We start from the raw sequence: 12381 nt of genomic DNA, 5'->3' as shown, positions 1-12381 counted from the left end.
TCTTTTTAGCGTTTTTTTTGTTTAGTTTGTTTTCTGACAAAAGGCTTTAATAGTGCATTTTTCTGCCCCTGGAGCAGTAAGGGTCTAGCGTATAGCGGCTGTGCGATTGCATTTTTTTCTCTTTATTCTGGACTTCAGATATAGATAAAACCAGTCATGTGTACCAACCAAAATGACGTGTCACAGCCCCTGCACACACCACTCCAACGCACGTTTCGCTACACCCGGCTTCAGAGACGCAATGAAGTGGGGGAGGAAAGTCATGCACATGTGTGAGATTTGCAGAGAGTTGTCAATGACGCTGACTCTTGCAAATCATTATACCATGCTGTGAGGGCCGACCAGTCTAGGTAAAATGCCACATCAACTAGTCCTAATTAGCATAGGAAAAGTGAACTTTATAAAAACTGGTTTAAAACCTGCATTTATGTGATAATCACTATAAGGGCTCATACTTGTGAGAAACTCGGATGAGTCTCGCACAGCAATACCCGGCACTCAGGAGTGGAGCGTGCGGCTGCATGTATTGCTATGCGGCCGCACGCTCCGATCTGAGTGCCGGGTATTGCCATGCGAGACTCATCCGAGTTTCTCACAAGTGAGTATGAGCCCTAAAGGGAGGTTAGGCAGGGTATTTAACAACAAATATACAAATGTGGGAGGGAATGGAAGACCTGTCAGGTTCCCGTGAAAACCCCCATACCTGTCATGACTGCTCAGTTGAAACCCATGCTGTGGCTGGGCTTCATAGGAGACAGTGATTTCTGCTATATACCATGGTGCAGCAGTATTAACAAAAGTGATTGGATGATCAGATTCAAGTTTCCTAGGAACTAATAAGTTTTTAAAAATTTGAATCGCTACCTTTTTCCCCCCACTAAAAATATAGATAAAAATCAGCATATTGCACAATATTTTTTTCACTGTGATTGTACATGGAGAATCGTATTGTCAGGTCATTGTTGCTATACAATGAACGTCAAAAAACCACAAAAAAAAACAAAACAAAAAAAAAACAGGATTCATAAAAAATAACCTTTAATAATATATACTACTAAAATCTCTAATCATTAAAACACAACAGCAGAAATGTGCCTATATAGTCCTAGAGCGACACTAAGCTTTGTCCTACCTGGCAGCGGGGGTTGGCACCCTAAATTACGCTTGGCGCCCCCACTCCACGGCGGCTGGCCCTCAGAATCCCTAAAAATCCCTACAATGCAGGAAACCTGGAGGGACCTAATAAACACCTAACGGACAAACCCTACCTAACAGTGGAGGTTGGCACCCTACTTTGAAACGGTTGGCGCCCCCACTCGACGTCGACTTACCCTAGGATTCCCTCAAACATCCCTACAATGGAGATAAAGGATAGAAAAATGTCCCAATACACCCTGATAACCACACAAAGAAATTGAAAAAAGTGAAAACAAAAACATAGGAAACATAAACCAACAAAATAGTGTAATGCAGTATTTCACAGATTGGGCTTCAATCAGCAAAGTAAGATATACCCAGCTGATGGAAATCAGATGTGCCCAGCTCATAAAGGTATATCAGGATGCAATAAATAAATCTCATATCATCAAAATAAGCGAAGATGATAGCAAGTATCCAGTAGGGGGACGCACTTATATCTCAAAGTCAAATAGGTAAATGACTATATAACCGAGACACAATCATCTCTAACAGGTCAGGCAATATACAGGTATCTAGATCAATTGCCCTAAAGGCCCCCTTATATGGACACAAACATAGGCTATTATATCATTCTCCAATCATATAGATACCAACGGCAATAATAAAGTGCAAAGTGCCAAACTAATCCTACACCCCTTAGTAGAGGGCACAGGACCGACAACTAAGCAGCGTTGTTGTCACAAAACAATGCCCGACGCGTTTCCCCCCCATCGTTACAAGGGGGTTCATCAGGGGTCAGCAGCACATGTAGTCCGAGCTCAATAACGTCATAAAAATGTTTGCGTATTGTTTTTTTTATTTCATTGCACTTGGGTCTTTTTCTTTTTCCCAGTACATTGACTGATAAAATTAATTACACTTAAAGTAAAAATAGTAAATCTCCTGATTTGAAACAGCCTAAGGCTACATTCACACTAGTGTCGGTATGGGGCCGTCGCCATGCGTCGGCCCGACGTACGTTGTGAAAGAAATGAACAATGGGGGCAGCGGATGCAGTTTTTAAACGCATCCGCTGCCCCGTTGTAATGTCCGGGGAGGAGGAGGCGGAGTTTCGGCCGCGCATGCGCGGACGAAAATGGCGGACTTAACTTTTTTTGTGCCGAGGGTCCGCCAAAACACGATGCATCCGTCGCACGACGGATGCGACGTGTGACCATACGTCGCAATGCGTCGCTAATGCAAGTCTATGGAGAAAAAACGCATCCTGCGGGCACATTTGCAGGATGCGTTTTTTCTCCAAAACAACGCATTGCGACGTACACCAAACAAGGCTAGTGTGAAAGTAGCCTTAGATGACCCATGGTGGCAGACAGATTGCCATGTCACATCTGAGAGAAGAGTAGACGAACTGTTCTTAGTTTTCATTGACAACTAGCAGAATTGGGCACAAAAAACATTCCGACCTTACTTGCAAAAAATGTATCTTTTATGCAAAACCTATTCATAAACAGATATGTTAAATTGAATATTCACCTGAGTGCAATCAGTCCATGTTTCATTCTGAACTATTGTCCAGTCTGCATGGCGTACAAAAATTCAGAGGAGGTATATTTTGCATCCACCGGTTCCAAGCTTCATTTTGGTGAGCCTGGTGCCTGAGAGGTAGGTTCCCCCAAAATGTAGCCTGGAATGTGCCGCAGCTTGAACTAACGCTTCTGGATTTTTATTTAGCATGGAGCCTGGACATTAGTTCAGAATGAAAAATGAAAGAATGACACCAGGTGAAAATGTAATTCAATGGTTATGTTTTGTACAGCAAAGATTGGGGGGTTCTTTTCCAAGGGAACATACTGAGATTTAATACATGACACCTCCTCAGCTTAGCAGTGCCAGTGTAGGCATCTGTCTCTGGTTATCACTGCCTAGATAAGAGAGCAGGAGTTTGGAGGAGGGTGGCGGCCTGCACCCTGTATGATCACGGCTAAGGCTAGCCATGGATGTATTGATGGAGGTGGAAGTACCAGACAGTGCTTTGCCAGGGAGATCATTCTTATGCTTGTAAATTACCTAATCACATAGTGATATGTCCTTTTATAATCTTTGCAGCAAGATCAAGGCATTTACCATGGAAAAGTAAGGGACATGATTGGTGCAAATGAACATCGTTTAATTGTCAACCTGAATGACCTTAGACGCAAAAATGAGCGCAGAGCTAATATGTAAGTATTAACATGTAAGGAGATGGATATACTGCCCATGTTCCCCCTTGAAGACGTGTATTGCTTCAATGTGTTCTGTTCGTAAGTGTAAAGATCTGTATTGTTGATGAAGCTGTATTCTGCCCAGCAACAGGTAGTTAACAGGGACGGTTAGGGTTAACAGTTGGAACTAGCCCAGAGTGAAGACCGTTTTCCTGTCAGGGGTTAGAAAGGGCCCAGTGTGCGTAGAAAAAAGACCTAAGGCCTAATGGGAGCAGTGCTGCATGACGTGAGTATTCCTAACAAAGAGGGCAAGACAGAACCCGAGGATAGCGTGATCCTAGTAGAGAGAACGAGGGAGAAGTGACCGAAAGAACTGCGTGATTGATTGGAGACTGGTCCTGGGTCTGGATGCCTACCAATACGGCCTAGAGTTTCACTCTGAAGTAATGGGCGTAGACGGGATAGTGCGTAATATGAGGAGAGTGCCTTGCGTGGGAGTTCCAGAACTTCAGAGGCAGAGAAGATGAGTACCGGCAATACTGTCAATACAGTTCCCTAATAAAAAAAAAAAATAATAATAATAATAAAAATAATAATTATTTAGCGAAAGAAGATGCAGAACCGCAGGTAAAGAATAGGACTTTTACTAACTGGACAGTAATATTCATCTGGGTTGGATAAAAGAGAACAGAGTAAACAATTGGTATTGTATGTTCATGAAGATATGTACCTGCTATTCTCTGTATATAATCCCTCCCAAGTTATTGTTGAGTAAAAAGTTTATTTTTGATTGGTGGTCTATAGTGATGAGCGAAAGTGCTCTGATAAGGGGTTATCTGAGCACGCTCATGTGCTAACTCTTCGGCATGCTCGAATAATATGTTCAAGTCTCTGCAGATTGTCTAGCGACTGTTAAGGTACCGTCACACTCGGCAACTTTGCAACGAGAACGACAACGATCCGTGACGTTGCAGCGTCCTGGATAGCGATCTCGTTGTGTTTGACATGCAGCAGCGATCTGGATCCCGCTGTGCTGTCACTGGTCGGAGCTAGAAGTCCAGAACTTTATTTCGTCGTCAGGTCGGCGTGTATCGTCATGTTTGACATCAAAAGAAACTACCAGCAACGTTTTACATGGAGCTAACAACCAGCGAGAACGATAAGTGAGTCGCCGTTACGTCACTGGATCGCTCCTGCATCATTCTGGAGTTGCCGTGTTTGACGTCTCTACAGCGACCTAAACAGCGACGCTCCAGCGATTGGCTTGTTGTCTATATCGCTGCAGTGTCGCTGAGTGTCACGGTACCTTTAGGCAGCCGCAACACATGCAGGGATTGCTTAACAAACAGGAAATCCCTGCAGTTGTTGAGGCTGTCTAACAGCCACGAGACATGCAGTCAAGGGGACTCAAATATATATATTTTTTGAGCATGCTGAAGACACGTTCGCTGAACACTAGTGGTCTCCCTTACTGAACTGTCAAACACCTAGTCCTGACCAACCCAAGTCACCGGTTGCATACGGCCAGCAAGGGCATAGCACCCCCACACCAAAAGTCCACATATCAAGCCAGGACCCCCACCTTCATGTAGCATTACGGAGCACAAGAGATGAGAACCTCGCCTACAGCTACCGCCCTGTGCCACGTTACAAACATATGCAATATTTCTGCATTTTTATAGTGCATTCATGTAGATGCTAAAACCCTCAATCGTCCAGTGTGAGGGTCTACATCCTCGTGTCCTTCACACTGGAGAATTTTGTGGTTGTTTTCAATATTTGTCTTAAATTTTTTTTTATCCTAAAAAAGTATACAATTGATTAATTCTTTGGTAGTGTTCACTCGCAGCTACTGGGCATACAGCGGCACGGTAGCAGGGTTTGATTTCCTGTTTGTCTTGGTGACACTTTATAACGATATGGATCACTCTTTTTGAATTAAAGGGAACCTGTCACCTGAATTTGGTGGGACCGGTTTTTGGTCATATGGGTAGAGTTTTCAGGTGTTTGATTCACCCTTTCCTTACCCGCTGGCTGCATGCTGGCCGCAATATTGGATTGAAGTTCATTCTATGTCCTCCGTAGTACACGCCTGCGCAAGGCAAGATTGCTCTTGGCATCTCAATAATTACAATAATACTTTTGGAAAGGAGGGGTTTAATAGGGCCGACCAGCAATCTTATACTGATCCTAACCCAGAAGGCATTTTGGGCAGCCTATGCACTGCTAACTGACGTCTCCATGAGCTGGTGTAGATTTAATTTGTTATAGCGCCATTTATTCCATGGTGCTTTACATGTGAAAAGAGGTATACATAGTAAAAAGCAGGAGGAGAGAGGACCCTGCCCGCGAGGGCTCACAATCTACAAGGGATGGCTGAAGATACAGTAGTTGAGGGCAGAGCTAGATTTGCACTAAAGCTTAAGCCAATTTTTGGGCTAATAAATGGGTTAAATAGGCCAGACAACAGGTGGCCCTGTGCTGTGCCCTCTAACACTCTGAGCATTGTGTAACGAGGCGCATCCAACCTCTAGAACATCACCAATCCATATGCTATCTCCTAATTTGTTCTAATTTTACAACCCCTTTAAACTTTTCTCTAATCTGGACCGCCAAGGACACTAACCTGAAGCTCTTCTCTGCCCTAGACTTCAAAGAATTCTGGCATTAATTCTTCCACTGCTCTAGATCATAAATGATTCTCACTTATTCCTTTAAGGCCCCCATACATAATGGCTATTGGTGAATGATCACTTGGCCAATAGCTATCTATCCCAACTCCCCATACACAGGAATGCTCTGCACATATTCAACAAGTCAGACCCTTCCCTCAGTCATCTGTCGGTCGAGAATTGGGGAGGCCCACATACAGGTTAGACTTTAGGCTGATACCAGAAGTTTCTGCCAACTTTGTTTGTGTATGAGGTCCTTTACAGTTACAAACCACCTGAGATGCTGACTGTACATCATTCATTTCCTTAGATTACCAGGATTTAGACAATAACATTCACTGTTCTAGACCTGTTTGTGCTTTACTTCTGACTGTATGTGGTGTGGCCTGATATACAGTACAGAGCAAGAGTTTGGACAAACCTTCTCATTTAAAGATTTTTCTGTATTTTCATGACTATGAAAATTGTAAATTCACACTGAAGACATCAAAACTACCTCTTGAAGCTCATCAAGAGAATGCCAAGAGTGTGCAAAGCAGTCATCAAAGCAAAAGGTGGCTACTTTGAAGAACCTAGAATATAAGACATAATTTCAGTTGTTTCACACTATTTTGTTAGTATATAATTCCACATGTGTTCATTCATAGTTTTGATGCCTTCAGTGTGAATGTACAATTTTCATAGTCATGAAAATACAGAAAAAACTTTAACTAAGAAGGTGTCCAAACTTTTGCTCTGTACTGTATCTGCCTGTTTTATAGCTAATTGGAGGGCTTTACATCAATATTTATTTATTGTTCTGTATTGCCCGAGAAAATAAAAAATGAAGTTTTCCTATTTTTAATACCTATTGTGACATGTAAAAAAACAAACAAACTGGCAACAATTTCTAGAAGTCCTGGAGTGAACATTGAATGTGTTTCAGTTTCCGCTTGTTTGTTTGTGAATCCTCTTACTGTTGTGGTTAATTACTGCATTAGTCAGACTACAAGGACCGCATATGTGTAAGTAAATATGAATATTGATGTTAACCGTTTCTTTGGGGCTTTGTAATTAACTGGATTATTTCATTGCAGATTGCTAAGTAATGCCTTTTTGGAGGTTATTGCTTTTCAAAGAGCGTTAAAGGATTTGGTGGCTTCCATTGATGCTACATATGCCAAGCAGTTTGAAGAGTTCAGTGTTGGGCTTGAAGGCAGTTTTGGAGGAAAGCACGTTTCACCGCGCACTCTGGTAGCAGGTTTCCTGGGAAATCTGGTCTGTGTTGAAGGAATTGTTACAAAATGTAAATAGTTTTTATTGTTCATTGTGGATTTAGCCGTTCAGTATACATTTATCAGTGCAGTTCAGTGACCGGTAGAACGTTGTCTTTATACTGTGTACTTGGAGCAGCACAGTATAGTTAAGGGGAACCTGACCAGTCCCCCATGCCCTCCAACATCCCAGCATTTACATGTTCCTTCACAAATGCCCTGTCTAACAAGCCTTTTATATGGTTTGACACAAACAGATATTTAAAGGGAACCTGTCACCTGAATTTGGCGTCACAGGTTTGCGGTTATATGGATGGGGTTTTCGGGTGTTTGATTCACCCTTTCCTTCCCCGCTGGCTGCATGCCGGCCGCAATATTGGGTTGAAGGGTTGAAGTTCATGCTGTGTCCTCCGTAGTAAACGCCTTGCGCATGCGCAGTATGCTTTGCCCAACTGTGGGCAAAGCCAAAAAGCATTAGTGCGCATGCGCCGACGCACTATGTCCCGGAACACAGCTAAATACTTCCAGGACATAGTGCACCGGCGCATGCGCACTAATGCTTTTCGGCTTTGCCCACAGCTGGGCAAAGCATACTGCGCATGCGCAAGGCAAGATTGCCTTGCGCAGGCGTGTACTACGGAGGACACAGCATGAACTTCAACCCAATATTGCGGCCAGCATGCAGCCAGCGGGTAAGGAAAGGGTGAATCAAACACCCGAAAACCCCGGCCATATGACCGCATACCTGTCCCGCCAAATCCAGGTGATAGGTTCCCTTTAAAAAGTTTTTACAGTCTGTTTTTAATATGTGAATTAACTATTTGACTAGTCGATGGGTGTTGGTTTCACCAGACTAGTTGTCACACTCAGCATGTTATCATGCCTCCGTGATTGGCTAGAGTCGAATTACTAGTCTAGGGAAGCCCTATCAACTATTCAAAAGGTTACCGTAATTTGCGTATTAAAAACTGACTGTAATGACTTTTTTTAAACATCTGTTTGTGTCAAACAGCATAAAGGGCTTGTTGGGTAGGGTATTTATAAAGGAATATACAAAGGCTCGTGGGTTGGAGGGCATGGGAGACCTGTCAGGTTCTCCATCAGTAGTGAAGTTACTTATCGATCCACATTGATAACTTAAAATACATGGATGCTGATTTTATGTCTCAGCTGTAGATTTTTTTTCCCTTTACTGTAATTCACAAGCAGTAATTAACTGAATCTTCAAATAATGTCTGGGATTTGTTCATTTATAAGTTTTTGGTTAAATGATTCCAGTTAATCAAAACTTTGTAATGAGTATTAAGCACCAGTAATTTTACTGGAGTAGTGAATAATGATTCTTATTAACCATCATCGGGTGTTAGGACTGACTAAGGCTACGTTACCACACTGCATATTTGGTGCAATTTCGATGCTGCATATTTTCTGCTATATTTCTGTACCAATTGGCTGAATGAGGTCACTTGCGTTATGTGCTTCTTTTACATACGTTTTTTTTCTGCGCTTTTTTTTGGGGGGGTCATGTTTTACATAAAACTGCTTTGTTTTGGATACTTACTGTTGCTTATCTTTGATAAAACTTTACTTATAGTCATGTGCGGATTACATGTGGCTTTAGTGCGTTTACATTCCGGCAGTGCACTAAAAGTGATGTGTTTTTACTTGTGGATTTTCCTCATCTTATTCAAACCTATGGGGAAAATCCACAAATAACTCTTATTTCCTGCAATAGAAACAGACATTGCAGCTTTCAAAAACATACCACAAGTCAGTTTGCACAGCATAAAAAAAGCCATTTTCTTTGCTGGCAGTTTTGGGATATAGTAACACATTGCATTTTTGCTGTTTTTTTTTTTCATGCAAATTTTAAGCTGCATTTTACTTTACCAGCAAAAAAACTGAGACTATAGAACAATGAGTAAATGCAAAAATTAAGGTAACAGGTTTTGCTGCGTTTTTGGTGCAGAAACCTTAAGGAAGTTGCATCATAATTTTTGGGGGGGCACTAAACTTGCAAATACATAGCAAAATCTGCTTTTTTGAGCAGCTGGTTTAATACAGAGAGAGCAAGTTTTGTCTTGCATTCATGTGATATCAGACTTCAGGCATCTGGAAGCTCCGTACACTTGTCCAGTGGGGGCTCTGATGCACGTGCGGGCGGCAGAGACTGAGATGCCCAGCATTTCTTGGTCTGCCGCGCTGCTCTCCACAGCGTGAGACAGCAGTCAGGGAGTCTGCCTAGCGCTGACGTGATGGTACAAGGCACACTGGGAATGGGCGTGCCTGTGTGACATCACATGGGGCATGCCGGAAGAAAATGGTGGCGCACTGCGCAAGCATTGCCGGCCGGGGCATGTGAGAAGAGCGTCCTGGCTGGTTCTCGCCAGGGTGGGGAGTTCACAGCAATCACCTAAGATATCGGAGGAGATAGACCCAGATGACTATATTGTGGACCCCTCAGTCCACAGAGAAGCTACTTGGGCTCCAGCTCAACCTCACATCCTGGCTACCATGGAGGATGAGGGCAACCAACCACAAAAGCAGCAGCCACCACCAACTCTCCATCGGCGTGGACACAGTAAAGGGGGCAGTTGTTTGAGTGGCAGGAGCAGCAGCCGTCCCAGCCAGAGGAGCAGAGTGTCTCAGGACTCCTTGATGTCCAGAGAGGATACACTACGTATCCTAGAACAGCCTCCGAATCCGGTACCCTTAAAGTGACAGCAGGTGTTGAGTGATCTTTGTGAATGTCACCATTTTAATAGGCCTCTTGTTTGTTTAAATCACTAGGAGAGACCTAAAAAAAGCTAGGGCTAAGAGGAACGGAGTGTTATTTAAGACCCCACTAGCAGTGGACTGGCAGAAAATCTCTGCTCAGACTGCATCCACTAAACAATCAGTGAAAAGATCAGACTTTGCAACAAGCCTCAGATCCGTTATAAGGGCTGAGGTGGAAGGCTCCCTTAAAATCCTATTAAAGAAATAAAAGAAAAGACCTAGGGAAGTATTCACTGACTCTGACTCTTCTCCGTTACCAGAGGAGTAATACCATAGCGAGTCTTCATCCTCTTCACCCTCTAATAGTGACACGGGGAACAGACCAGGTTTTGTCCATAATACATGATGGCACCACGAGAGAGGGGATCCGCCCTTCAAGGACAGGAAACCTTCAAGATAAAAGGGGCGGCTCCTCTCTCCACATCAGTTGGTTTCCTGTCCTTGATGGGGAACCCTCAAGATGAAGACTTCTGAAGAACAGAAGAGGATGCCTGGGTCGGGTGGATTTGGGCAGACATTTGTTTGCTGCACCCGTCACCAGGTACCGGTAGTCACCTCGGGGGCCATGTATTCCATGCCCCCCCTGAGCGAAGCATGGCCACAGCCCTTGAGGCGAATGCCAGGGTTAAGATAGGACCTCGGAACCACAGTTAGTGTAACCTCCCTGTGGCCGTAAAACCTACTGCTCCCTTTTGGTCCACAGAGGTCAGATATGGTGTCCTCCCTGTTGATCTATGGTGTCCATGCAGCCTGTGAGACACATCGGTGCCCAGGATAGGTAAGGCTCCTCGGAAGGTATTGAACCCTCCCTGTCGAGCGCTGAAGGGGGTTTTTCCTCTCCCCCCCCCCCTCCCCTCCTCCTTCCTCCCTTCCTGTATGGAGTACCTGTAAGCAGATGAGCGCAGGGAGGAGAGCGGTGTATGGGCAAGCTAAGCGGGGTGACTGCAACTTCCGTCTTGTGATCCAGGACACAGTGGAGTTCCTTCTCAGCACATGTATCGCGCAGCTGTAAGCAGGAAGCGCACATGCGAGCGGGCTGCATCCGGGATACGGCGGCACTCGGAACCTTAGATGCGGTGCGAAGGGGCAGGGGGACCAGGAATTCCAGCGTGCACCAGAAGTAATGGCCGGGTGTGCGCGTAGGAGGAAGAGTACGTGCAGATGCTGGCGCTCGGAGCAGAGGCAGGATCAACCAGGTGAATAGTTGATTAAGTAGTGCGCACCGGATGTGACTACCGGCGGCGCAGATAGAATGAGGCTGGAACGTTAATTTACTAGCTGAGGCTGGACGGCGGCAGAGGCAGGATCAGCCAGGTGATGAATTGATTAGATCAACAGACGGGGTGCATGCACTTGATTACAGCGCACAGGAACCAGAGCACTAAGCGGTTAACAGAAGCAGGATCAACCAGGTGTTCTTTTAAAAGAAGAAAAAAAAAAAAAAAAAGGGAAAGGAAGTTATTTCAAGACGGTCAGTAGTACTGCCAAGTGTCACCAACCAGTCCAGGTCCATTGTGACTGCTCTTGTTATGTGGTGGTTTGTAAGATGGAGAGTTTTTCCCCGAACATTTATTGCCACAGCAAGAGGTGCAGGAGAGGCGGTCTCGCTCAAGTGAGAAGAGTCAGATACGCCATGGCAGCAGTAGAAACTGCTCGGACAGCGTACGGATGGATCCGCCATACCAAGGAGGGGTCCTTGGTCTCACTGGGAGACGATGGGAAAACCAGTCAACCTCCAGATCCGGTACCCATACTCTTAAGCGTCCGAGTGGTGAGTGAACTTCGAGAAAGTCCAGCACCCTAATGTCTGTTCTCTTGTCTCCATCTCTCCCCTCTTTTCTAACATACATTTGGGGGGTGGAGTGTAGGAGGTCCCCAAAAAATATAAGGCAAAAATGAAGAATAAGGAATGTCCCTTGTGTAAAAACCCTTTAAAAACATAGTGGAGTAAAATACTCTGTCAGGAGTGTATCAACAAGACTGGCGGAGGATACACCCTCCTTTACGGAGAGCCTAAGATCTCTGATCCAGTCAGGTCTCTAGGTCTGTAAAAGCGTTAGACAGCCGACACAGATACCAGATCTAGAGACAGATCCAGCCCCTCAGTAGCATCCCAAAGGGATTCCTCGGAGGCAGAGAAGGACTCAGATACAGCTCGTTGCTCAGATAGTAGCTCAAAGGAGGAGGATACATTTCCAGCGGAGGCTACGGATAAGCTTATAAAAGCTGTTTGCTCTACCATGGGGCTGGTAGACAAGAAAGCAAAAAAGACAGCCCAAGAACTTATGTTCAGTGGTCTGCAAAAGAAAAAACTGAGATCATTCCCTATTAATGAAC

The 12381-nt window shown here is 44.5% G+C and overlaps 1 protein-coding gene across 2 annotated transcripts in view; it reads left to right on the top strand.

Annotated features, from left to right (window-relative positions):
- The window catches only part of LOC138642786 (maternal DNA replication licensing factor mcm3), a 66785-nt gene that overhangs the window by 13572 nt on the left and 40832 nt on the right, over positions 1–12381 (top strand). Inside the window, exons 2-3 of one of the 2 annotated variants that reach the window (XM_069731259.1) lie at positions 3247–3359; positions 7090–7298. In XM_069731259.1, coding sequence (XP_069587360.1) covers positions 3283–3359; positions 7090–7298 — 286 coding nt within the window. In that variant the 5' untranslated portion in view covers positions 3247–3282. Of the gene's footprint in view, positions 1–3246; positions 3360–7089; positions 7299–12381 lie in introns of those variants that run through there. The other variant, XM_069731260.1, reaches the window with a different exon arrangement.

This window comes from Ranitomeya imitator, chromosome 6 (genome assembly GCF_032444005.1).
Source record: "Ranitomeya imitator isolate aRanImi1 chromosome 6, aRanImi1.pri, whole genome shotgun sequence".
Classification (NCBI taxonomy): Eukaryota; Metazoa; Chordata; class Amphibia; order Anura; family Dendrobatidae; genus Ranitomeya; species Ranitomeya imitator.
The sequence above is the reverse complement of the archived record's forward strand: the minus strand, read 5'-3'. Positions and strand labels throughout refer to the sequence as shown.